Source organism: Pithys albifrons, chromosome 18 (assembly GCF_047495875.1).
Source record: "Pithys albifrons albifrons isolate INPA30051 chromosome 18, PitAlb_v1, whole genome shotgun sequence".
Taxonomy (NCBI): domain Eukaryota; kingdom Metazoa; phylum Chordata; class Aves; order Passeriformes; family Thamnophilidae; genus Pithys; species Pithys albifrons.
The window spans coordinates 14614927-14642294 of NC_092475.1; the positions used below are offsets into that span (position 1 = coordinate 14614927).

Below are 27368 nucleotides of genomic sequence, written 5' to 3' on the forward strand. Positions count from 1 at the left end.
GGCTCCACGTTAGGTTTTTGCCAGGCTTATCCAGTTGAGGTGTAGCCATCTCTAGAAAAAGCCCCATCAAGTGATGGTGAGAGTTTAGGCAGATGGACTGTGCCTCTCCAGACCTACAGACAGTTGACTGGGAAGAGCCTCTGGTCTCTTCAGATGCTGCTGTGTTTAAAAATTTAGCAGCTCTAATTTCAGGCACAGTAGGTGAGTCCATGAAGCTATTGGAGCAGTCCAGTTGAATTCCACTCCTGAGAAAACAGCAGGACTTTAGCTGGACTTTTGAGATCCCACGCCCCTGGGGATCCTCTGGAATAGCCAGGCTGGAGAAGCCCAGGAGGTCAGAGGCTGAAAACAGAAGGGACACAGGTCCCCAGCCAGCTCCAGTGGCAAACATGCACAGGTTCCCTGGATGGATCTGCATCCCTTGGCACAGGGGTTTCCCTGCAGCCACAACTGGCTGCAAGGAATGCTGGGCACACCTTATGGAACCAGGGAGTGGGATCCTGGTATGTAATGAGCTCCAAAAGCATTTAGAGGTGAAACTAAGGCAACATTAAATGCAGGATCCCAGTGAGGCCAATCCTAAGGGAGCATTGTCAGCCTGCAAATCCCAAGGATGCCTGGCTTGTTTGAAAGAAAGGGAATGCAGCAGCTACTGGGTAAACATGAGGGTGGAGAAGAAAGAGCTCAGCTGGAGGACATCAGAACTGGTGCAGTGTTTGGGGATGTTCAGACTGGAAACTCACGTTGTGATTTTTTTATATCTTCAGGGGAATTCACTTGCCAAACTGAGCAAGTCACATCCATGTTTTTTTAAGTCAAAATGCTTTCTTTCAATACTTCCCTCCAGGATGCCTCAGCAGCAGCGTCAGAGTTCCTTCCATTTTATATAATTTCATGATACTTCTAAAAGTCCATCAGTGCTGGAACTGGAAGCAGTCTGTCTCTCTGTGAGGACAACAGGGTTCATAACCTTCCTCCCATTCTTTGGTTTCCTGCCCCAGTTCCTGCTATGCTCTCCACTCCACCTCCTCCATGGCTGTCCCCCCTCCATCCTGCAGCACACAGCTGATCCCAGCACATCCCCTGCCTCCCCAGCACTGCCATGTGCAGCAGGAAGAGCAGAGGAACTGCTGTGACTGGCCAGTTTTGCTTGTCCGCTGTGTCTTGGCCCAACCATCCTATGTGTTTATCAGGCATTTGGAATAGGAGCCATGTCAATGCATCTCTTCCTCCCAGGAGTGTTCGGAGGATTAATTAGCTAATGTTTGCACAGAGCTATGAAGATAAGTGCCAAGTGGGATGATGGTAGGAGTAGAACTGGATTCCTTCATCCCATCTCCTTCCTTTCCTCACATGGGCTGACGCTGGCAGCCAGCATGTCCATCCTATGCCAAGTCACCTCTGGGTGCAAACCACAGGGAGAAAAATCACTAATGGGGGGGAAATAAAAAAACAGAGGACAGTAGAATCATGGAATGGTTTGGATTGGAAGGGACCTGAAAGATCATCTCATTTTACCCCTGCCATGGGCAGGGGCACCTTTCACTAGACCAGGTTGCTCAGAGCCCCATCCAGCCTGGCCTTGCTGGGATGGGGCAGCCACAGCTTCTCTGGGCAACCTGTGCCAGGGCCTCACCACCCTCACATTCTGATATTTCTTCCCAGTACCCATCCAGCCCTGTCCTCTGGCAGTGGGAAGCCTTTTCTCCTTGTCCTGTCACTCCATGCTCTTGTTCAAAGTCCCTCCCCAGCTTTCTTAGAGCCCCTTTAGGGACTGGAAGGGCTCTTGTCTTCCTGGAACTTTCTCTTCTCCGGGCTGAACATGCTCCAGCTCTCTCAGCCTTTCCTCATGGGACAGGTGTTCTATCCCTTTAATATTTCACCCGCAGGACCTTATTTTCTTCTTTATTCCAAAAAATGCAAAATGAAAACAAACTCCATTAGTTTCATACAATTTCTTTCTGTCATTTGTTCCCGTTGCCCCAAAGGCACCTGGTTCTGGGCAAGATCTCAGCAGCTCTCCCAATCCTGGAGCACTATGAGGGAAGCTGAGGCAGAGCTTCCCTGTCTGAGCAGGGCAAGTCCAGCATGTTGGACAGCATGGCTGGAATTTCCAGCTGGAGAATTCCCACCCCAGCCCTGGCTCCATCTCATTGTACATCAATAGTCGCTGCACCCAACTGTGTCTGGACTGGAGAGTATGTGTTGTAGCTGGTGATGTTAATTAAGAGGTAATGGGACTGATGGAGATTTATTTTCAGGCTGCCTGCTAGGAACTGGTTATACACAACTGGGAAATGGAAAATTGACCTCCTGCTCCTTTGCTGTCTTCTCCACAGCAACAGTTAATTATTGTGGCAGGCAGCGGAAGCCATGGGATGGGCTCCCTCAGCAGCACTCCCCTGACAGGCCTGGGAACAGCTCTCCAGCCTGGCTCTGGAGCCTGGTCCTCATCTCCCTCCATCCATCCCAGATCCTGATCTGCTGGAGCCTGGTCCTTATCTCTTCTCACCCCAGATCCTGACCCAGGCAATCTGCCACTTCCTTGACCTTTTCCCTCTCCCAGCCTGTGCAGCCTCAGGGAGAGAGAAGCTGATCATGGATGTGGAGATCTTTAAGCCTGGAAAAGCAGGGATGTGGTCAGCAGGGGGGAGTGGTGGACAGGCAGATTGGGCAGCTCTGGGCTCAGCTCTGAACTCAGGATGTGGGACACATCCCTGGGAACTCCTTCCACAGTGGGGACCACGTGAGTCAGCACTGGGCAGATTTCAACAGGCTGAAGGTCCATCCTTTTCTCTATAGCTGACCTGCCTCATCCTTTACCTCAGTTTCCCCTGAGTGAAGGTGTTAGTTTGAACAAGGGAGATGGTTTTTGCACTTACCAGGGTTCATCTCTGTACTGCAGAAGTCTCCGGTGGGTACAGGATTTGCCGCACTTGTGCAACCTGAACTAGTCCTTGGTGTGTTTTCCTCCATCTGGCCACGTGCACAGACTTGCTTTCCATCCCTTCATTGTGCAGCAGCCTGGAGCCACTGGCTTCTGCCTGCCTGGATCCAACTGGACTGTGCTGTGCCACCCTGAGGAACTCCCCTGGGCTGGGTGATCTGGGAGTCCCTGGGCTAGGACCCCCTCTTCTCTCTTTGCAAGGAGACAGATGATGCCAGAGGGCTCCAGGCTCAGGGAGAAGCAGCAGTTGCCCAGGAAAGCACAGAAAGGCTCTCCAGCCTGCCTGGCTCTGTGCAGGCTCCAAGCACCATCTGTGCCCTGCCTCTGCCAGCAGCAGAGAGAGGAGAACAGGCAGCACTTTACTTTTGGGTACCTTTAATCCTTGAGTTCCAGGTGACCTGCAAGCACAGCCCACAGTCTGCACATAGGCCCCGGGTAGTGCCAAAGCCCAGCACAGCAGTCACCCGTAATGCTTTTATAATCTCTTTCTTGGACATGATTGTTCCCCCAGGAAAGGGAGGGGGAGGCATGATTAATTTTCATTAGCCTTGTAAATAATAATCTTGTTCCTGCTAGTTTTGCCCTGTAATTAGGGCTCTGGTGCCAGGGCCCTGCAGAAGGAAACTGGGATTTGCTCGTGACTCATGGGAAGCCAGACCAGCCTGGACATTCCACCGTGGGCAGGAGAGGAAAGGAGCAAGGGACAGTGGTCCTCTGGGGGCAGTAGGCAAAGGCCTCTGGGGAAAGTGAAAAGCCCATCCAGGGAGAGGGAAAACCCACAAAAGGAAGTGTAGGCTGACATTATTCAAAGGAAGATGAAAGGTAGCCTTTTGGCCCAATATTGATATATGGATGTAGGATCATCTGAGGAGACGTTCAGCAACACAGAGATGAGGTAGGAAAGGAGCACCTGGGTATTTGCTTTGAATCTGGGTCTGGGTGACCTACAACCATCAGTGCCTAGGCTGGACACCTATCTGTTGTCCAGAGCACTGGAGATACACCTGCACCATAAATGGGCCTCTACAGCTGACGATACCTGTGTCTGTGAGAGGGGCTACATGGGCTGGGATCTGAGAAGCTGAACCTGCCCCAACACAGGGAATAGTTGCTTTGGTGACTGTTCCCTAATACAGGGACAAAGCATCCAGAAAGGGATCAAGATGGGATCCCTTTCCACAGGCAAAACTCACCTGTGAAACTCACTGCTCTGAGATATCAGAATCATAAGGCTAAGGAAGTTTCAAAGGAGAAGTTAAAAAGGCTGAAAGGGATGTGGGTAGGAAGGATGTCCCTGCCTACAAGAGGGGAAGGCCAGTCTTTGGGTCATCTGGAAAATGCAATGTCCAGGGTGCCACCAGCCTGAGGCACCTGCAGGAATGCCTCCATCTCAGCACCAGGGGTCTTCACTGCTGGGTGTGGGCCAAGGACAAGCAGGACCTGTGCTGTGCTCCACACGTGTGCCCAGTCCTACAGCCTCCACAGGAGGAGCCTCCTGCTGAACAACTAACACACAGCCCCATCAGAGAACAGTGTTTTCCCAACTCAGCAGATGCAGCAAAAACCCTTCTTGAAAGAGCTGTTTGCTAAGGAAAAACAATTGGCACACTAATTAAAAGTGACTGATTAAAGGACTGGAAGGGAATTAGTATTCATTAAAGGCAGCACCTGCAGAGCTCTCCATGCTATCGCAGCACCAGCATCCTCCACTCCATCGTGGTGACACGGCTGCTCAGCCACGACAGGAGCGTGGAGCAGCCCAACTGGCATGGCAGGGCCTCTCCTCCAGCACAGCCCTGTAGACACCAGCCCAACCCTGTGACCACCAGCCCAATCCTGTGGCCATCAGCACAACCCTGTGGCCACCAGCCCAGCCCCACAGCCATCAGCCCCACTCATCCCAAGGAGCTGCCATGAGTTGATCCACTGCAAGGCAGGTACAGTCAGTGTGACAGCAGGCAGAGCAGAGCAACACAGCAACACAACACAGGTCAGCACCACTTAGTGGGGTCTGCTCTGCTCGGGGTCTGCCACAGATGGCTTCTCCATGTGTTTCATCCTTTTCATCCCTTGCCAAGATGTAGTTGTGATCAGCACAGAGTAGGGACCTGCTCCAGGGAGGTCCAAATGTTCCTGCCTCCATGGCATCCTGTGGGTGATGCAGGTTATCCCAGGTGTCATGCCAGGAGCTTTGCAGCACTCACTAGCACAGAGGGTTCCTGGAGCCAGGGAAGGGGCAAGGCGAAGGGCTTCTTAGCAGGACTATGCCAGCATGGGTCTTTCTGACATGAGTGGTGGTGTGAGAGACCTGGTTTAGGAAATTTTTGCTGAGATTTTAGATGGCCATGTCAGGTTGTGCACAGTCTCAGTGAGAGTTATTACACTTTGTCCCTTGTCAGCCTGAGCAGACAGGCAGTGTTAGGGAGTGGGAGCAAGGAGCAGTGGCATGGAGAGATCCTTCAGGTGTTCTGCCACAAGAGAGCAGGTTGGTTCTCCGTGTGGTCAGGACATGGCACTTTGCAGCCCACCATGCTCCAAACACCAGGCAGGAGCAGAATCCTGGGTCCCCTGAGTGAGGAGAGCAGCAAGAACAGATTGTGCTGAGCTGCAGGCTGCCAGGCTGGGCAGCACAGGAGGCAGCTGCGAGCCAGCACCTCTGGCCTTCTCTTTACTCCACAGCCACATTCTGGCTCTGGCTGGCTATCCCACCTCTGCAATCCAGCCCTGTGTGCTCTGGCTTTGCTAATCAGCCAAGGGTTAGAATAAGAGCCAGCAGAGACAGTGAGAATGAACCAGTCCATGTAAGTCCATGTATCCCTGAGCACAAGGTAAGTGCAGCTGTAGGAGTGGAAATATCCTTTCTTTGGCTTTGGGTCAATGTGCCTCCATCTTTTTCCACAGTCATTCATATTAGAATGGATATTAGGAAAAATTTCTTTGCAGAAAGGGCGGTCAGGCATTGAAACAGGCTGCCCAGGGCAGTGGTAGAGTCACCATCCCTGAAAGTGTTGAGAAAACATGTGGATGTAGCACTTGTGGACATGGTTTAGTGGTGGGCTTGGCAGTGCTGGGTTAATGGTTAAACTTGATGGTCTTAAAGGGCTTTTCCAACTTTAATGGTTCCATCATTTTATGAACATCCTCCCAGATACCAAGCTGACAGAAATGGACCCTCTTTTCTAGTAAGACACTGTCAGTGCCACACACAGGCCCTGCTCCTACTGCTATTTCCTTTAGACCAAGGCAGGGTCTCACTCTAACCATCATTCTGTACAGATGTGTCCAGCTGGTGACCCACCACGTTCCTCATGTCCATCTTGGGGTCACACTGGAATGCAGTTCTCAGCACAAGTCTCTCAAGTTCTTCACAACAACGGAACCTCTTTTTCCTGTGGTTACAAAGCTGCTGGCAGAGCAGTCTGTCAGGCTCTCTGGGATGAGCTGGTGGGTTGGTGCAGGCCCTATATATTTTTCACCTCCTGCTTCCTCTGCAAGGACACAGATCTATGAGCTTGGCAGATGGGTATGAGCCAAAATGCTGACCTTGCCTGCCATGACATCTGATGTCCCTTTGCACCCTCATTCTTCCCAAAAGTTGTTGATTTTAGCATTGGCTGGTTTTAGCACTCACAGCCAGATTTTGGTACCACAATGAGGTAAATCTGTGTCCATGTGTGAGCAGGGTGTGTTATCCAGGCTCCCTGGCATCGGCATGGAAGCACTTAAAGAATTTCTTCTCTTAAGTCCCTTGCTGTCTGCACCAGTAGTATTCTCAACATCATGATGTCATGCTGATGAAGGCTCCACAGTCCTTCCTACTTGCCCTTCTCCTTCACTCGTTCATGTTCTGCTGGGACTGTCCCACATCCCCATGCACTCAGAGGAAGGTCTTACATCATGATCAGCATCTCATGGGTCCCTACCCCAGAAGAGCCTCAGAGGTGCCCTGCCTCTCATTGCCCTCCACATGCCTGGGACGTCCTGTCCATGGAGTGTGGCATTAGTGCAGAATCCCTCCTCAGCAATTCCAGGCTGCCCAGCCTGATGGACACTCCTGATGAGCCCTGGGAAGGGGATGTGCCACCCCACTGGGATCCCTGGGTGGGAACATCCCTCGCCCCTGACAGAGAGCACAGTGGGCACAGTTATCTCACTGCTGAATGGAGGGGCTCTGCTCTGCTGCCCCAGCTCCTTTCCCCATTCCACCACTGGGAACCTCAGAGCTGTTTGCTGCTACCCCCTGCCAGGAACTGGTAACCTGTACCCATGGGGAGTTGAGTCCCCTCCTCTGGGGTCCAGCACTGCTGGCCTGCCCACACTCCCATCTCAGACACAGAATCATCAAGGCTGGAAGAGACCATCAATATCATTGAGTCCCACTATGACCTCAGAACCACCATAATTACCCCTAAACCACGTCCCCAAGTGCCACATCAAGACACCTCTTGAACACTTCCAGAGATGGTGACTCTACCACCTCCCTGGGAAACTTATTCCCATGCCTGACCACTTTTTCAGTGAAAAACTTTTTCTGATAATGTAATCTGAATCAGTCAGGGAAAACAGACCCTCATTGTCTGTGTGTTTATTTAGTACATTGATTTAACCAAATTTAATATAAGATCTTATCAGAAGGGAGGGTGATACTTCTTTCCAGTGAAACATTTCAGTCACTCAAATTCATTCTCTCTAAAGTCTTTCTACTTTAGGAGAAATCTCCAAGGCTTCTGCCCAGGAGGTCTGGCCAGTTTCCCCTGTGTATAGAATTAAAGAAGCATCACTGTCAAGTGCCCACTCTGTCCCTGAAGTTCCTCTTAGTTGACAGTGATGTAGAATTGGGGTCATTCTACACTTCTGGGAGTCATGAGGGTGAATCTTTTGACTCAGCCTCTTGCTGACTCCAGCTTCCATAAGTCTTAGTTAGGATAAGTGCACGTTGTCCTTGTGTTCAGGGCACCTTCCTGCCAGAGAGCAAGAAGAGGCACAGCCCTGCCATGTGCTGCAAACCTTATTTCCCTGCACCCATGGCCCAGACAACGACTCTGCTGTCAAGGCATCTGTCCGAGAACCTTCTGGGCTCTGAGAGTTGGACCGCCTTCCTCACAGCTCAGCAGGACTTTCCACTCTTCCCACCTTTGCTCAATTGTTCCCTCTGGTGTTTTCACAGATGTATTTTTCCTTTCATGCTTCCTCTGAAGAATCTTAATCCTGCCTACAAATCTCTTCACTTATGCAAGCCGTATCTCACCTGTGCTCTCCACTCTCTTCACAGCATCCTCTTGCCCTTTCCTCGATGTGAGGCAGCGATGGTCCCAGCTCATCCCCCAGACATCCTTCATACAAAGTCTGATTCTTTCTGGGAGGCCCAAATGAGCTAAATGCATTTGTTTTATCCAGAGAAATGGTGAGGAGGTTAGAGGTGGAAGAGCACACATGTTTATTTTTCATTAGTTCTGTTGCTGGATTTGCACACAGTGATGCTATGGCCTGTTTCAGAATGGTTTGCAATGTCTATACCTGATCTTAGAGTCTGTAAATCTAAATGTTAGAGGGAACTCGGGCTAGGGATGATGGCAGAAGTGGCTGATAGTAGGAGAGAGGAGCACTGCATTCAGTAGCCCTGGCCATCACTGGGCATCTGCATGGAGGGCTGTGCTCTCCTCTTCACCCATTTTTTCAGTTCCCCTGAGCCAGACCTGCTCACCCCCTGTCCCTGCGACATCCCTGCCTTGCTCGAGGGACCTCCATGGGGACTCAAAGCCTTTTCCTGTACCAGAGCTCTGGATCCAACATCGGGCTGGCTGCCAAGTCACTTTGCTTGTTCCCTGACACGAGGACTTCACCTCTTCTCAGGTTTACTGCAGCAGCCATGGGCAGTTTGCAGAGGCTCTTCCAAGCCTAGAAGAGAAGCAGAAAGCAGCAGGAGGTGAGGGCACAGCCAGGGAGGGACCCTCCTTCCCACACAGAGCCCTCCAAAATGCTGCTTTTTGAGCCTGTAACATTTCATGGTACTTTCACTAAAATTAGATCCCAGCACCACCTGCACCTTCCCAGGAACACCGACCATGTTTGCTCTGCTCTGATTGTGGCCACACCAGCATGACCCTGGAGTGGCTGGAGGGGAAGGATCACCCCGTGCTTCTCGTTATGCTATTGTGCGAGCAGGTCATCCTTCCCACTGCTCAGTTATGGCTGAAACCTTGGTGACTTCCTCTGGAAGACCCAGCAGGCAACTGGATCCTTCACTTTGCATCACTGAGCTGCGGCCATCTCTGAGGTGGTCATAGCAAGAATCAGGAATGCCAAATTAGTCACTTCAAGGTCCTCTCCAGCCACACCTCAAGTCCAGCAGAATCCCACAGGCTACAGCAGGGCAGGCTGTGGCCCTCCTCTCCTCGACCAAGGCTCAGAGGGACAATAATCATGAGCTGATTCTCCAGTGAGGCTTTGCTGCAGAGTATCTGAGACCCCAGTTCACCAAAACTGTCTTGAATCACATGGGGAGGGGCCATCAGTTCATCAGCAGAAAAACCGTGAGCAAACAACAGCATGGGAGTGGCCACACAATGCTGGATGGATTCTTGGCTGCTTCCTCCATCATCCTGTGCCTTCACTGCCTGGAAACTCAGTGACCACAGCTTGCCCTCTGCTCTCCACCATTCCCTTGCTCTGCATTCTGCTTGTCTGAGCTTACAGCAATTGCCATGTCCTTCCATACATTGTCTTCAATCCCACCCCATCACACAGCAGCCTTGAGCATTCCCCTCTGAGAATGGAAGAGGGATGATGGAGGGAGAAAGAGGGATGATGGAGGTGGATGTCTGGTCAGTAATGTAACATAGTTCTGCTGGTGGCACGATTATTCATTTGCATTTCCTTGGGGCACTGATGCTGATATTAATTAAAAGCAATTATAGTGCCACTTTCTCAGTGCAAGAACATAGTGCTACCCTCCATCACAGCATTAGGGCAAGACAGTGATAGCAGGTGACAGCAATTGGTGGTGCTAATACTCTGGGTGGCTCGAGGCAGCACCTGCCATGGATACTGGCTGTGCTGGTGGCTTTCACAGGCTCTACACGTCTACATCACTGGCTCAAACCTAACACAGCTCACTAGTAGCTGGAATTCACTTTTCCCGCAGAGACAGCTATAAATGGACTGGGTGGTGTCAGTGCAGTGACTGTTGATGGCTGTCTGTGGGACCTGGACTTGTCACACCTAGTACTGTCACAGTCACACAGTGCTGCATCCACACAGTGCTGGGAGCAGTGGGCTGTTGGCAGCAATCTGCCACCACTCTGACATCCCTGAGCTCAGGAATGTCTGGGTTTGGGGTGGGGAGCTGTTCCTTGCCTTCAAGACCTGATGGCTCCACAACAGAGGCCTCCAGGTTATTAGGAGGAGGCACATGAGCTGCACTTTCTGAATTAGTGTCTGTCTCTGCTTTCACAGCCCAGACCCAGCAGCAGGAAACACAAGAAACAGGTGTTTTGAGGTAGAAGACAGATGAGCTCTGGGGACAGATGTGACTGCCTTGCCTCCTGCTTGGCTGTCCCAGGGCATGTGCCTTTCCTTTAACCATTCTCTCTAGAGTGTTGGGGTTCAAGGGGTATGGAGCTAGTGGGAAGGTGATGAGGCTTTGTAACAGATTTAGGAGGGTGGTCTTCTGATCTTCCCAGGCTTTCAATTCTTCTGTCTCTTGGGATATGCACCATGAGAGCCTATGAGTGGACACAAAGTCCTCTTATTCTGTACTTGCGCTGTAGCAATCCATCTATCTAGTCTTTGCTTCCTTGGGACACATTCTAAGGAGGGCTGTTGAGCATGTTTGAAGGAAACATGGTGTCTCTGCCATAACCCAGGCATAAATGGGATGTCTGTAATGCCTCCTGGAATAAGTTAACCTAGAGATAAAACCCCTGTTGCTGGGTGGTGGCAGGTGACAGAGCGGGGTCTCATGGGCACTGCAGTGCCCATCTCCCTGTTCAGAGTACAAAGAGCTACTGTCTCATCTCTGGCACTAGGGCACCAGTTTGGTAATCTTCTGCATAATCAGAGAGGCAGTCAAGCCCAGCAGTCAGATCCAGCTTTTCTAGAAAAATTGCCATGGTTCATATCCTTGTCTCAGCTGTGCATCCATCCTCTCAGCCCAGAAACAGGTTCACCTATTCTAATCCCCCCTTGAGCTCTAGGCAGGCCTTCTCAAACCCAGATGGCCTCCTCTGTTCAATTAGGAATGAAAAAGCTGTCCTGGGAAGGCTGACTGCTCTTTTGAGTTCCATGCCATTCCCATCTCTTGCTTCCCAGAAGCAAGAGGCTGAGTTCCACAGTTTGCCCCAGAACCTCACAGTGTGGGATAGAAAGGCTGTGTGTGCACACAAGCCAACCTTGAATATTTGTGGATGTAAATCCCAAATACTATTTAACCTCACTGATTAAGTAACTCAGGCTGTGTTCACTGTGTGGCACGTAGGATTTTAAGGACATTAAGAATCATTGGGGGGTTTTGCTACATTTATTTACGTGACTTTTCCTACAGAGAGTATTTTTTCCGTTGTTTGCAATGTGGCTGATGGCGAATGGCAGGGAAGAAAGCAGCCCAAGGCTTTAGCTGCAGCACAGTAGCACCTAGTGACCAGATGGGAGAGGTTTCCAGGGTTTCCAGTGTGAGCTGCTCAAGCAGGGGTTCAGTGAGCAGCATTTGTAGGTGAAAGTCAGATGCAGGTTTTGGCAGGTTTGTAGCTGGGACACACTGAAGGGAACACCAAAGGCTGCCATCTGCCACCCCAGGCAGGTGTTCATACCCCAGATTGTCCTTCCTGCCTCTCCAGTCTCTCTCTCTCCCAGGGTTCAGCTTAAAGGGGACAGCCCTGAGGATGATGCACAGAGGGTCTCAGGATCCCCCCTGCCCAGGGCAGTGGGCTCCTGGCATGGCCACAGACTACAAAGGGGGTCCTTAGGGGGTTATTTCATGACAAATAAACAAGGACAAGTGCAGGAAAGAGCACTTTCCCATAGAAGAGCTCACCCCAGCCCTGAGCCCAGACAAGGAGCATTTTCAATGTTCTCCTCCCCACTTGGCTAATTTCCAGTCCATCCTATCAGTCCACGTGACCCACAGAGGGACATGGGACCCACTTCCACATCTTCCCCTGCTCCCATGGGCATTGCCTCTGCTTCCTCACATAGGGTGCTGTCTCCCATTTGCCCTGTGCTTTTGCTGGGACTGAACCAGCACAACCTCAGTGTCAGGCAGAGCTGTCCTGTGTTTACAGGATCGTGATTGTGGCCTGGGATAGTCATCAGGAAGACGCCTCTCTGATCTCTGTGACCTGAGGACATTTTCCCTTTTCTCTCTGCCCAGCAGGTCTTCATGAGAGACAGCCCTGGAGCCCAGAGGGACACACGGTGCAAAGGATGCTGAATCTGGCCTAGTCCTCCAGCCCAGCCAGCTGTGAGAGGTACAGTATGGCCCAGGGGTGACTTTGGGACTACAGAAACAGGGATGGGGGGGACAGACCCAGCAGTGTGCTTGTGGACAAGGGCAGCGGAACAGGAGGGAGGAGGAGACTGGGGAAGGGGAGCTGGGAGGGTGGTTCAGTGACAACTCTCCATCCATCCAGTAGCGAATCCTGCAACACCCCCCTCACAAAATAAAGTTATGAAATCTCATCCCGATTGCCATAGTAACGTCACGCCTCCGCGCTGACCCACTTTGAGACAAAGGAAGTGTTCCCGAGCTCCAAGCACGCCGGAGGCTGTGGATGGTCCCAGGCTGTGCTCTGTAGGAATGGCAGAGGGAGCTGCTGGCTTTTCCCTCCTGCTCCTCTTTACCCCAGGATCCTCAGGCAACAGGATCTGCTTTGCTTAAGACACTGAGAAAATCCGTTGCCAAAGAGCATCTCCATCCTGCATCACAAATGCAGGGAGGACCCTGCCTAGCTTCATCTGGACATTTAGGCATTGGGAACATCTGTTCTGGAGCAAAGCAACATCCTTGCATAGCAGCAGAGACCTGGTGATGCAGCAGTGACAGCCCTTGTCATTTGGAGCATCCTGTAACTACTCTGCCACAAACATCAAGGGCAAGGAGATACAGAATCATAGAATCATGGAATATCCTGAGTGGGAAGGGACCCACAAGGGTCATCCAACTCGTGGCCCTGTGCAGGACACCCCAACAATTCCACCCTGTCCCTGAGAGCGTTGTCCAAATGCTCTGAGCTCTGGCAGCCTTGGGGCTGATACCTCTGCCCTGAGGAGCCTGTTCAGTGCCCAGCCATGCTCTGGGGGAAGAACCCTTTCCTAAAATCCAGCCTAACCCTCCTCTGACACAGCTCCAGCCATGCCCTTGGATCCTGTCACTGGTCACAGAGAGCAGAGATTGGTGCTGCCCCTGTGCTTCCCCTCACGAGGAAGCTGCAGACCCTTATAAGGTCTGACCTCAGCCTCCCCTTCTCCAGACTGGACCTTCTCCTTCTCAGTGTGGTCCTTGGTGCCGCCAGTCCTAGGACTGCTGCTTGCTCTGGCAGCACAGTGAGGCAGGAAGATTAAGATGGGGCTCAGGCAGGGTGGTAGCACAAAAGGCCAAGCAGCCTCTGCCTTCCTCTGTGTCACAAGTTTTCTGTCCAAATGTGGACTCCCTGGGAGTCATGGCACAGACAAGGTCAAGGGTAGCTGTGGTAAGAGCTTTGCATCCCGTGTTTGCTCCAGCAGGGGTCTTTGCAAACATTCCCCCACCCCCTCCAGCCACCTTGAACAGCACTGACCAGAACAGGTTGGGTTTGGTCCCCAGCGTTCTCATTAGCTGCTTTTCCACATGAGCATGAATGTGCCCCTTGTGGTCACCAGCACGTGCCCTCAGTGCCCCATAAGGGAGCAAAGGCTGCAGGTGGACTTCACAGACAACACAGGTTTGCTGCCCTGGCCCATCCATTCCATCCACCTCATCAGCTCTCCTGCTCTCTTCCAGAAAACTCCCTTTCTTATCTGTCTCATTTATCTCATTTGACCTACTTAATGCTTTGCATTTCTTGCTTCAGAGCAGATCCCATGTCATGGAGAACTTTGAGAAACTTCTATTTACAGACAGACAAATAGATTGCAGTTTCTGGGGTTTTGCTCCATCAAGAGTTGATTATATTACAAGTGACATCACCATGGAAAGAAGTTCTCTGTTTCTCTCAGGAGTTCATCTGCTCCTCCAGCTTAGACAACACCAGAAGTCAAAAAGCTCTTTCATACACCTTTGACTTTCACAACCTTTGGTTGTATTGATACCAAAATTAAAAAAAAAGGGGGGGGGGCGGGAGGGGAAGGTATTTAGGGCATTTAAGGAAGATAAATTATTCTTGATCTGTTTTGGGATGGTGCCAGTCAGATCCCATCCCTCCTTGTCATCTCAGTGTGCACCAGTGGGCAGTCCCAGCAGAGATACCCCTTGGCCTGAGGAGCAAGCAGGAGACTGTAGGTGTGGGGGGCAATAGGATAATATTCAGAAACTGTGAAGCCTCAGGAGCTGTGAGCAGATCCCACATTCAAAAGGCACAAGCCATTTACTCACAAGTGAGGTGAGATGTGAGGAGATCCTTCCACTGGGACACAGCAGTGCTGAGCGATCAGTGCCACACACTCCATCAAGCTCATGTGCCAACACAGCCAACAGTGGGGTTTGCTCCACCTGGTGAGAGCTGCCTGGCAGGGAATTGAGGATGGGGTGGGTGAGCCCCTGGGACACCTTCAGGAAATGGGCAGACTAGTCCTCTAAAGCAATTCCCCATCTCCCAAGAAGGGATCGCTAATAGGTGTGACACATGGCTTGCTGGAAGCCACTGTCTCCCCTCCATTGCTGTGCCAAGAGTGCCTGGTTCTGTGATACTGTCACAGTGGGAACATCCACATGACATTAACTCCTCCTCAGGAGCCTCTGGCTGCATCCCGGGATGGGCCGTGCTGCTGCTCAGCCCTGGTATTCTCACTGCCCCGGGACAGAGCTCCCCAGGCAGCAGTGGCAAACATCCCAGGGAGCAGTGAGTGGCAGGAGGAGGCTGGAGGAAGGTCTGTTGTGTAATGAATTGTTCTAAGCAGAAGCTGGATATTTTTATCCCCCTCGATTAGATTCTGAATTCTGAATCATCATTAATGCAGGGCTCTGGCAGCCGGCGGCCCCCCTTGCCGATGCCACATCAAGTGTTCCTGCTAATTCAGGGAATGTTTCACTGCATGCATGTGGGCAGACCCACGTCACCTACACCTCAGGATACAATCTTTTAAGCTTCTTGCAGCAGGGTGAGGGGAGGCATTTCTCTCCTACAGGTTGCAAATCCTCTATTCCTTCTCCAGCCAGTTATTAGCATGCTGGTGGTTTCTATATATAAAAGCCACCTCTGTGTTTGCAGCCAGCTTGGATGGGGGGATTGTGGTATGTGGAGCCCTGAAAGAGCTGATTGGCAGAGGGCAGGACTAGCTGACTCCAAAGGGTGCCTGTAACCCCATTAGTCAGGGATGTCTTCTGGAGGACGTGTGCCCTGAGCAGTCCCATTTTACAGGCTGCTGCTTCTCCTGACGCTTCTGCCTGTCTCTCCTGAGGAACACCCAAATGGCCCCTGGTCCTTCATGGCCAGCCCTGCCACAGGAGTGCATAGAATCAGAGATCCAGGGAATTATCAAACAGTTTGGGTTGGAAGGGACCTTAGAAACCATCTCGTTCCAGCCCCCTGCCATGGGCAGGGACACCTTCCACTAGACCAGGTTGCTCCAAGCCCTGTCCAATCTGCCCTTGGACACTTCCAGGGATGAGGCAGCCACAGCTTTTCTGGGCAGCCTGTGCCAGGACTTCACCACTCTCACATTGTGATATTTCTTCCCAATATCCCATCTAACCCCACCCTCTGGCAGTGGGAAGCCTTTCCTCCTTGTCCTGTCACTCCAAACCCTTGTTTAAAGTCCTTCTCCAGCTTTCCTGGAGCCCCTTTAGGGACTGGAAGGGGCTCTCATGTCTCCCCGGAGCTTCCTCTTCTCCAGGTGAACACCCTCAGCTCTCCCAGCCTGGCTCTAGAGCAGAGGGGCTCCAGCTCTGGAGCATCTCTGTGAGCTCCTCTGGACTCACTCCAACAGTTCCACGTCCTTCTGATGTTGAGGCCCCAGAGCTGAAGGCAGCTCTGCAGGTGGGGTCTCACCTGAGCGGAGCAGAGGGGCAGAATTCCCCCTCACTGGCTGCCCACACTGTGGGATGAGCCCAGGATACAGCTGACTTTCACCAATCCCTCTCCTGTCCTGTTCAGACATGTCTTGTCATACATGCCCTTTTCACACATGTCCCTCCCCAACCAGTTCTGTCCAAATGAGTCCTGCTCTGGGGGCTGTGAGCTGAAGAAATGCTCCCAGCCCACACAGGTCATTGGTTGTTGTATCAATGCCAGCCAAGGAGCCTGGCAAGAGGGGCTCTGGCTTCCTGCTGGCACCACCTGGCCCCAGATCTAGCTGTGTCTGGTGCCTGGTGTTGTGCACAGGTGCAGTGATTTTGTGGTGCGTTATGTCCTTTAGATGGGATATGACAGATTGGGATGTAAAAGGTCAGCTCTCCCAAGGGATGATAAATCCCTCATTCCGTTTAGTGTGGATGCAGTGTGGGGGCAGCAGCTTCAGTGTTTCCACAGGGAATAAACTTAAAAGCTGTTGGAAAGCTCTGCTGGTGGGAATAGTGGGAGATCTATGGCTGAGCTGTGAGGGGGAGGCAGAGACAAGAGGGAAGAAAGGAGAGGGGATATTATGCTTTCTGCTGTGGTTTGGGGAAGAAAGAAGAATCAGTCAGAGACTGGTTTGGGTTGGAAAGGACCTTGAAGTTCATCTGGTTCCACCCTCCCTACATGGGCAAGGACATCTTTCACTAGTCCAGGTTGCTCCAAGCCCTGCCCAACCTGGCCTTGGACAATTCCAGAGACAGGGCAGCCACAGCTTCTCTGGGCCAGCTGTGCCAGGGCCTCAGCAACCACCTGAAGAGCTCTTCCAGTGCCCATTTCTGTGCCAAGGCATCCCTTAGCTGCAGCAGCCATGGCTGTGTCAGCAGAGGAGGGCAGCCAGGGAGAGGACAAGGAGGCTTGCTGAGAGGGAGCAGCCCCGCCTGGTGACCCACAGTACCCCAGGACCCCTCTGCTACACATTAGGCTGGCAAACACCAGCCAAATGCAAAGTGGGATCCTGGAAATGGACAGAAGTAGAGAGCAGCGAGGAGTGGTGAGGCTGGCAGGGTAAGGGGCTGCATGTCCTTGCTGAGACAGTGTGCCTTGTCCTCTGCCCTGTCTTCTCCATGCCCTCAGGATAAGCCATTTTAAGGTGTCTTTGCAGAATTTAAGACAATAGAAAAAGAGCAGCATCTCCTAAAACCCATGTCCACCCCAAAAGTTCAAATGAAGGGGGCACAGTGGGCAGTGGCATAGGTTTGTCCAAGTCATGCAGAGTCCCAGCACAGAAGCTGATCACAGCTGATGGTCCCTAACATGGTTGGAGGCCCATGCCTGGAAGTGTCCAAGGCCAGATTGGATGAGGCTTGGACCAGCCTGTGCTAGTGGAAGGTGCCCCTACCCATGGCAGGGGTTTGGAAGGAGAGGAGCTTTAAGCTCCCTTCCAATCCAAACCATTCCATGAATCTCTGATGTGATTCCATCCTCTGCCCAGTGTCTGGAGCTGCTGGAGGTGCTGCTGGAGGTGAATTGGGTGCAGCCCATCCAAGCCTGCAGGCAGGCAGCTCCAGAGCTGCTGCTGTGAACCACGCCCAAGAGGACACTGCCTCCAGCTGGGGTTTGCGACACAAAAGTGCCATAATCAAGTTGGGTCAGTTCTCCTGCTTTGCCTCAGAGACCTCAGATCATCAGCAAAGTCACTGGGAAGAGGAAAGGCAGCCCTTAGAAAACATTCTGAGGGGAAAGGAGGTAATGGGGCAAGACCAGCCCCTTTCCATAGTCTCAGGGGTCCTGTTCTCACCCTGGCAGCCCCTGCTGTGTCTATCTGCTAGTCACGTCTTGTCTTGTGATGTCCTCTCTGTGGTGGGGGACAGGCCAACCTTCTGCTGGGTGCCTGGCTCGGGGCTGGGGGACACAGTGGGGACACTGGAAGACAGCCCTTGCCCAGTCTGTGAGCTGAAAGATCATGGATTTGGGAGATTTAGCTTCAAGCTTTTTCATCCTTCCAAATTAAAAAAATGGAGGGGAAGAAGCTAATTGGACTTTTCCCTTCCCTGACCCCATGTCTCAAAACAGTGCCAAGGATTGCAGAAAGTAATTGAAATGTAAGAAAACAATTTAATCTGTCTTAAAGGGAAATCAGCTGACAGAGGAGGCAGTAAATGCAGCATGGTGGGCACCTGGAGCTGGGGGCCCCTAGCCTTGTGCCAACACATGCTCAGCAGCAGGCACCTCCCTGGCCAGCAAGGGAAGAGATGCCAAAGCAGGAAGGACAGGCAGGAGGACCAGGACCTGTAGCAGCCCTGTAGGAGTCCGCAGGAGGAGAAGGGAGCAATGAACTCTGCCACGTAGAAGCAAGTGTCTACCCTTGGCAAGGGCACACCAACCTGGGAGAGAAGGAGCTCCCTACCCTCACCTGCTCCCACATTCTCATCCTTTTTGCTCCTGCCCTCCAAAAGCTTTTCTTTCCCTCCTTTCCCACTCATCCCCAGCTCCTTAGTCTTTCCTCCCTGCCTCTCTGCCTCGAGGACCCAAAGCCAGCCTGGCCCTTGGCCACACTCCTCCTCCCGTGCACACCAGGCCTTCATTGCATGGCACTCATTTACATTTCTTTTATTTCATTTCTCTATTTCCTTCCACTAGCCCAGGTTGCTCCAAGTCTTGTCCGACCTGGCCTTGGTCACTTCCAGGGATGGGGCAGCCACAGCTTCTCTGGGCACCCTGTGACCTGATCCTCACCACCCTCACAGGGAAGAATTTCTTCCTAATATCTAATCTAAATCTCTGCTGTTTTAGTTTAAAACTGTTCCCCCTATCTGGCCATGTTAAAAGTCACTTTCCCCCTCAAACTAAACCGAAAAGGAACTAGGAAAGTAAACTAAAAGGTAACAGAAAACAAGAGTTCATTTATGATTTCAGGTAGGTTTTCAGTATGCATTGATTGACAACTCAACTCAAGTGCTGGGCAGTCTTGGAGGTGACACATCTCCCCAGAAGCAATACAGCACTGCAGGAATCATCATCTGAGCAGCAAACAGCTTCTCGGGTCAGGCACTGCATGCTCAGAAACACCTCTGCTCTCACATTGCTACTGACACACTGTGCTCCAGGGTAAAACATGCCACAAGCCTGGCACTGGCTGGAGAGGAGGCGTTTGCCATCGTGTCCCATTAGTGCAGCTGCACAAGCACAGGCTGCCAGCCCTGAGATTCCGTCACCACAGAAACACCAGGCAGAGGACAGGGTGCTCGGCTCAGGGCTATCTGGGCTCAGGGAGGGCTTGTGCAGTGTCTGACAGCAGGTTTTTCTCCAGACCCCTGAGCAAATGGGTCAGAGCAGTGAACTACTGGCAGTGTCCTGCCAGCCCTTGTCACACTGCTGGGGAGGGGACTTGGTTAAATAACCATGCACAGCATCAGATCACCAGCAGCAGCGTTGTTAAGCAGCCTGTGGTTGAGCACTGAAGAGAGAGTGAATCCTGCCCCTCCTCCTCTGCTGTGCTGTGGTCCCTCCAGCCCCTGGTCTCACACCCCTTCTCCTCCCCTCCTGCCATGTCAGCCCTCCCTTTCACATCCTGCTCCTCTCCTTTTTCCTATAACCATGGTGGTATTTGCTTTCAGAGGTGGAACAGCCTCCACTGGGCTGCCAGAAGGGTTCCTAGCTGGCTCTCAGCATCTGTCCTCTTCCTCCAGGTGCAGGGAAGTCTGCGGGGAGCAGGGCCAGTGCTCCTGTGAGGGCTCTGCCGCACCATCTCTGAGTGATGGTCTAGGAAGCATTGGGACCATGAAGAGCTTAGGAGATAACAGAAGCCGTCACCTCTCTGATAACCTGGACTCCCCTCAAGACTCTCTTTATGCCCCCCAGGACAGGAACCCTTATCTCCTCAGCCCCACTGACTCCTTCACCATGGATCCCCGATTCCCAGCCCAGAACACCCTCCATGGTGACTGTCTCCTTCCACTCAACAACCAGATCTCCAACAGCAGCACTTTCCCACGTATCCATTACAACTCCCACTTCGAGGTCCCGGATGACAACCCTTTTCCAAGCCATGCCCAAGCCACAAAGATCAACCGCCTGCCTGCAAACCTCCTTGACCAGTTTGAGAAGCAGCTGCCCATCCACAGGGACGGCTTCAGCACCCTCCAGTTCCAGCGGAGTGATGCGAAGCACCGGAGCGAGAGCCCTGGGCGCATCCGGCACCTTGTTCACTCTGTGCAGAAGCTCTTTGCCAAGTCCCAGTCTCTGGAGGGCCCCACCAAGGGCAACGTGAACGGCAAGAAAGGGGCAGATGACGCCAAGCAAAACCGGAGGAGCAAGAGCAAGGACCGAGCGAAGACCTCTGAGCCCAAGCGCAGGACCAGGTCCAACATCTCTGGCTGGTGGAGCTCTGATGACAACCTGGACAGCGACACCTGCAGCTACCGCAACCCCATGGGGCTCATGACACTGGGCCGGCAGCCTGACCACAGCCAGCCCAAGTACTTCATGCATGCCTACAACACCATCAGTGAGCACATGCTGAAATCCTCCAAGAGCAATAACGACCTCAAAGTCACCCCTTGCACCAATATCCCCATCAACAACGACTCCAACTACATCAAGCGGGGCTCCTGGTCCACACTGACACTCAGCCATGCCCGGGAGGTGTGCCAGAAGGCCTCTGCCACCATAGACAAAGCCTTGCTTAAATCCAAGTCCTGCCACCAGGACTTGGCCTACCACTACCTGCAGGTGGGTGCCATGGTGGGGCATGGCATGCTCCACACAGGGAGAGCACGGGAGTTCAGGGGACATCCTCTCCCTGGGCAGCCTATTGCCCATGTGACCTTATCAAACATCTTCAGATAGTTCAGCTGCCACTTAAGGTCACATAGCTAGGAGAGGGCCAGGAGGGGCCACAGGGACAGACTGCCACTTCTCCTGCAAGGACACTGGTGGGGATAGGGTCCATCTTCCACATCTGCAGCATTGTTCCAGCATCCCCTAGCCCCTGCACTGGACCATGGCAGCATGGGGAGGAGGGGATGTGCCATGCCACACGCTGTGCTGTGATCCCCATTTGATGCAGGCCCCACACATGCCCCCACTGCCTGCCCAGACCCTGCAGATGCTGGTGGGACACTCAGGCAGGTGGGTCTGGAGCTGCCCACATGTGGGTGTTCTCCAGTGGGTGCCCATGCAGCTGGACATGCTGAAGGGCCATGTCACATCTCACCCATACACAGCTCCCCAGGCTCTAGCCCTGGTCTCATGAAGATCCCCACTCCACCACCCCATGGGCTGAAGGTCCCCAGCAATAACTAACACTTACCCCTTATATCCATGCATAACAAGGATGTGTCGGCGTGCCCAGTGAGCCCCACTCTGCCCAGCTTCCCCGGAGTGCTGGTAGGACTGGCAGCTGCCTCCCTTACCCACGCAGAGCAGGGCTGGGGGCAGAGGGGCAGTGCCAGCCCCTGGCTTGCATGGCCATGGCCTGCATGGCTAACGCTGGTTTGAAACTCCCATTCCCAACAGCTCCAGGTCACTGTGGCAGATTCCAAAAGTGGTGCTTGAGCGACATGAACCTGGTTGTGCCCTAGACAGAGGAATGAAGACAATAAGCCAGGCCTGACTGGGGGGAGGAGGGGACCACTCTGTACATAAATCTCCAGCATCCCTTTAATGCAGAGGTGCCATGGGCTCCCCTGATTGTGTCCAGCAAGCTTAGAGGCTTTAAAGAGCATTGAGTTATTGAAGTGCACTCTGTTTCCAATAGCTCTCTGGCTGCAGCTGCAAATCAAACTTCCAAGGGACTGAACTCATCAGGATCATCAGGAAAAATGGTCTTGGCTTGGTTTCTTTTTCTTTGTCCCCCTCCTTCCAGTTAAGTGTTTGAGGTTAAAGAGCTGCAGCCAAATTCTCCACAGGGCCTGTTCCCCTCTGGCTGCAACACAGAGCCCATCAGGCAGCTGTGACAGCCCCTCACCTCTCAGGGTCTGGCCCAGCCATCATTCCCCCCCCATGTAATGAGCCTCCATTTCTCGACAGCCTGACGCAGGGCTGTGGGCACAGCTGGGTGGCACGAGCCCGGCCAGCAGCTGGGCAGACCCACCACTCAGCTGGGAGGAAACAGGTGCCCCGCTGCAGCCGAGCGAGCCCCCGCGGAGGTGGGACCAGCCCCTCAGCCCCGGGCCGACCGACGCAGGCAGCGCCCAGGTAGGGATCTTGTATCGAGGGGAAGCTTTTGCCCAGCTCCCTCTCACCCTGACCCTGCTGGGACCATCGGACAGGGGCAGTAGCCTGCACCACCAGACTTGGAGCGGGTAGGGAGCAGCTGACAGCCACAGCTGGCATGGCTGGAGGGGCACTGGGGAACACCAGGGTGCAACCAACATCCCAAGTGTCTGGGGCAGCCCTTGCAGCCAACAACATCTCACCAGCAAAGCCGAGACCCCCATCACCCAGAAAACAGTGTTCTGTGCCCCCACAAGCCGACAGGTCACAGGTGCTCAGGCTGACCTTGTACCCATGTGAGTCCTGGAGATCAGGGCACAGGGCTCAGGAACCTCATGATAGGATGGGCTGATTGTATCCAGACCCCTCCTCAGCACAGGAAAGGGACTACACTGGTAATGGAGAAGTCCTTTCTGGAGCTGGTGTGTGGGAAATGTGCTTTTGCAAGGTCATGTATCCCCTGTCACACACACCACCTGGGGACAGGATGAGCCCACTCCGTGCGTGTGCCATGGGGAGGAACCGCAGGGATCTGCTTGCCCAGTGCCTGGGGGGCACAGGGGCCCTGTTCTGCTATGGGTGGGGCTGCTGCCAGGCAGAAATGCCCAGTGGGTCCAAGAAGTGAAGGGACATGAGGGAGGGCAGGAGAAGTGGGATGGGAACAAACAGGACAACCCAGCCTCCAGGTTGGGCAAGGCCCTCAGGCTATTCACCTCTCCCGCTCCATTTGCAGACTCTCAGTAGTCTTGGGATTCACTGAGGACTATTGGGGGTCCACGTGATGTTTCCAGGCCCATCCCCATACCCAGATGTTGGAGCTGGTAATCACCCAGTTCCAGGTCCAGCCCTGTCCCATCAGCATCAGGGGTTTCTTGGGAACAGTCCCCAAGGTGACACAGCTCCATCTTTAGAGCAGAGTCCCCAAGGAGGGACATTGTGCTCCACATATCCTGTTCCCCCATCCCCATGAGCTCCACATGCAGCCGGGAGCAAAAGGAAAGAGGTTGAGGGGTCAGGATCCCTATGGCTAGGAAGGTCCTTGGAGTGGGAGGTGCTCCAGGCAGGGGTGAGCAGGAGCCATGGATCCATGGACCATAATGAAGGGATGGGAAGCATGGGAGTTCCCAGGGGACAGTCACCATTAACCTCATGCAGATTAGCCTCCCCAACCCCACTTACAGTCAGACCACACCAGAACTTCTGTAACCCTCAGGACCCCCCAAAATAGTTCATAATCCAGACTGAGTGACCTGTTCAGTGTCAACCACTCAGTGGATGCTCACTGCCTCACACCAACCCCACTGAGCTGCCATGGAGCAGGAATCCAGCCCAGGTCCTTCCTACAGGGTGCCCTACCAGAAGGACAGCCAGGGCCCATGGGCAGCCTGGGCTCCAGTTTGCTTTCTCAGGGACATGGCTGAGCCCACGGCTGACCATGAGAGAGCAGCAGTGTGCCCGCATCATGGAGCCTGTGCATGGCACGTGCATCCCTGCCTGCTGCATCTGGTCCCACGGAGGCTCTGCGGGGCATTCCTGTGTGTGCATGTCCATGTGTGCTGGGGCTGGGCTGCATGTCAGAGCTGGCGCATGTGCGAATGGAAACCTGTTTGTTCTGCGAGTTTCTTCCTCCAGACCTCCCCAAAGCTGTGGGAGTGGTGCAGGTCCTGCACCCCCGTCCAGAGCCCAGGAGTGGAGCTTTCCCCTTCCCTCCACTGCCCCCTCTGTTAGTGCACTGGGGAACTGGGGGATGCCTCTAGGGAAATCTCTGTGTGGCCCCTTCCCTTCTCCCTCCATGCCTTGCTCATGGCAGGAGAGCAGCAGAGCCAGGCATTGCTACTGGTTTGTGACATGCAGCATTGTGGCAGCAGTGGACTCGAGCTCCAGGGGTGGACACATGCCTGAATCCCACCCCCCTGCACCGCATGGCACAACATGGACCAGGACTGGGCAGAAGGAAGATCCACATCCTGCAGACTGGAAGTCCATCTCTGCTGCCCACTCCTCACCTCCATGCAGCCTCAGGGCGTGTGTATCCCCAAGCCCCACAAACACTCTCAGCCTGGGGGTCCTCTCCCTCCCACCCTTTCCACACCAACCAGAACACCATAGGCAGAACCAAGCCCATACCTGGGAAAGCAGCAAGAATGGCAGCAGAGTCTTACTGCCAGTGAGGGGCCTCTGGATCTGCTCTGTGCCAGGCCTGAGTGCCCTTGGGTCCACGTGGTCCTGCCTGTGACATGTGGCCTGTGCTCAGGGTCCAGGGTCTCACCTGCCAGGAATGCTGCTGCTGTCGAGGTGCCTCACTGGCTGCTGTCAAGGTCTGTCCTTGACCACAGGAGCTGCTCTGGGCTTATCACCCCCATCACAGAGCTTTGGACTGTGGGACAGGCTCCTCACATCCTTGGGGGCCTGATGTCCCTGAACAGCACCCCAAGTACCTGTACTGCTTTTGAAGGTCCCCAAGGGCACCTGCTTGTCTTTTCAGGTGTAACGTGAAACACTTATCCTGCCCTCTATCCCACAGCAGTGAGAGCTCCCCACGGACTCTGTGTGCAGGCAGAGGTGGAACATAATCCAAACTGGGGCAGTGGATTCAGAGGGTGTCCTGCCAGGCATCTTTCTTCCCCTTGACTGCTGAACTGGAATGTGGAGCACCTTGAGAGCTGCATCTTGCTGTCTTGCCAAAGTGAAAAGCAGAGGAGAGGCAGGGAAAGGAGAAATAAGGCAGCTCGATGAGGACGAGCAGGCTGTCCTGATGCCATGGGGAGGCTGGCCCTAGGAGAGGGGCAGGGTCTGTACAGGGCAGGCAGTGTTGGGGACTGCCTGGCTCACAGCCTGCACCAGCAGAGACACACTGAAACTCTGAGCAGCTTTGCCCAGAGCTGAGAGAGCCCGAGGCCAGGAGGCAAATGCACCAGTCCAGGCAGCCCCCAGCCCCTGCCCTCGAGCAGTGGCACTAGAGCAGCCGCAGCAGTCTTAATGCCCCCACTGTCCTGGGCTAAGCCCAGCACCCCTCACTGCCCCACAGCATCCAGCGTTTGCCCCTGCACAGGGCATGGCCATGCAGTCCCTGGACTGCTGGGCAACCTGGCTGCTGGCAGACTCTGCCCTCCTCAGGCAGGGGCTGCAGCCAGCACTGCCTGCCTCGTTCCCAGCCCTGCTTGCCCCTCACCTGCCCCGTGGTGGCCTGCAACCTTCACAGGCAGGAGCTGCAGCTGCCCCTGAGGAGAAGACAAGCAGGAAAATGCAGTCTCTAGTCAGAACTGACACCAAGGGGTTGGGTATAAAAGTGCTTCTCAGGGCACTTATCTCCTTTGGAAATAGAGCCAGACATCCCAGGGACCTATGGGTTCCCTCCCGTGGCAGGACTCAGCTGGAGCCAGTGGGGTCCCTTCTAGCTGGCCTCAAGGCCACGAGTATGGACAGAGGCTGGGGCAAGAGGCAGTGCTCACATCCAGCAGGGAAAGAGCTCTCAGCTCTTATATTTGTAAGAAACTGATGGAAACACCTGCAGCCCCTGAGCTGGACAGTCCTGCAAGCAGCCAGCCTGGGAGCCATGACCAAGCACAAAGATTGCAGGAGGCAGGGTGGAAAGAGCTGGGAAAACCCACACCAGCAGCAAGTGGGGTCAGGGAGGCCTGGCCAGGTATGTGTCTCACGTGGAAGACTCACTCCCCATTAGTCCCCACCTGGATCTCACACACCTCTATCAGTCCTGGCTTTGTATTTCATGTCCCCCAGTAATGCTGGGTTGTGGGCACACTCCTGACAGAAGCCCCATCACCCACATGATGGGGTTTGTTCCACATAGCATTGGAGTCACCCCTTGCCTTCTCCCAGACACATGGGTGAGGCAGCAGGACACAGGCTGAATCCCTGCTTCTTTGGGCAGAAGAAAGTCCTCAGGGTGAGCTGAGCTGTTGTGTGTGGATTGAGCCTGCACCTGGACACAACCTGGGCCCTCTCAGGACCACAAGCAGCCACTACCTGATGCTGGCTCTGGTTCCCACAGAACATATCTGCTGTGAACAGGGGTGGGAAAAGGCACCATGCAGTATTTAGCTCATTGCAGCTGCAGCACAGCTCTGCATCCCCAGAGCACTGTATGAACACTGGCTGGTTAATCCCACAGCTCCCTGGGGATCTGGGCAGATCCAGCAGCTCTATCCAGCACAGCCAATGTGAGTGCTCTCAGCAGCATGAGCTGAGCTCAGCACAAGACCCATTGCTGCTCCCCGTGGCACCCACCCACCTACTGCTCCCCAGGGCAGACAGGGTGGCCTCAGGCCACTCTGGTGTCAGCATGGTGTGGACATTGCTGCATCCTCACATCTGTCTTTGCTTCTCCTTGGCTACATATCTCAAAGACAGAACAAAGGCCAGCTGCAATCTGAGTGAGCCAGTTGGCAACCTGGTCTTCCCATCTCTCTCCTGACCTGTCCCACACCATGTGTGGCTCTTGTCCTGAGCAGTTCTGGGCACCTTGGTTCTGCCTCCAGTCCCCCACACAAATCCTTGGCAGGATAGGCAGGTGGGGTGTTGGCTGCTATGGTTGCTTCAAGCCTCCAGTGGGACCATCAGCTCACCCACCTCTAGTGAGGGACCAAGAGACCATGTCTGCCTTAAATTAATTGTGAAGTTGTCATCTTAGTAGAGTTAGAGGTGATTCTCTTTGCAAAGGTGCTGCACATCTTTGTACAGAAAGGCCAGCACAAGGTCTGTGTGCCCAAGTTGCTCCAGAGGGACTTGTGAGAGCCTGACTAGGGTTCAGAAATGACTTTCAGCCATTCAGAGTCACATTCAACTCAGAAACCTTAAAGGATGTTAGATTTTATCTGGGCTCTGACTCACAAGTCCTGCTCTACAACAGCCCTTTCTGCTCAATGACATGGTCTGTGTGATGAACACCCATCTAGTCCTCTCCCAGTGACCCACACAGGCCTGGGGACACTCCCTCCTCCCTCCCATGTCAATGTCTGGCATTGTGCAGCTTGTATTGGCTGTGTGAGCATGTCTGG

The 27368-nt window shown here is 53.5% G+C and overlaps 1 protein-coding gene across 6 annotated transcripts in view; it reads left to right on the plus strand.

Annotated features, from left to right (window-relative positions):
• Positions 1-27368, plus strand: part of DLGAP4 (DLG associated protein 4) — a 152532-nt gene that overhangs the window by 66085 nt on the left and 59079 nt on the right. For 3 of the 6 annotated variants that reach the window (XM_071573095.1, XM_071573099.1, XM_071573097.1), the window contains 3 exons: positions 12318-12411; positions 19824-20865; positions 22165-22332. In XM_071573095.1, coding sequence (XP_071429196.1) covers positions 19915-20865; positions 22165-22332 — 1119 coding nt within the window. In that variant the 5' untranslated portion in view covers positions 12318-12411; positions 19824-19914. Of the gene's footprint in view, positions 1-12314; positions 12412-19823; positions 20866-21468; positions 21523-22164; positions 22333-27368 lie in introns of all 6 variants that reach the window. The other 3 variants (XM_071573096.1, XM_071573100.1, XM_071573101.1) reach the window with 3 other exon arrangements.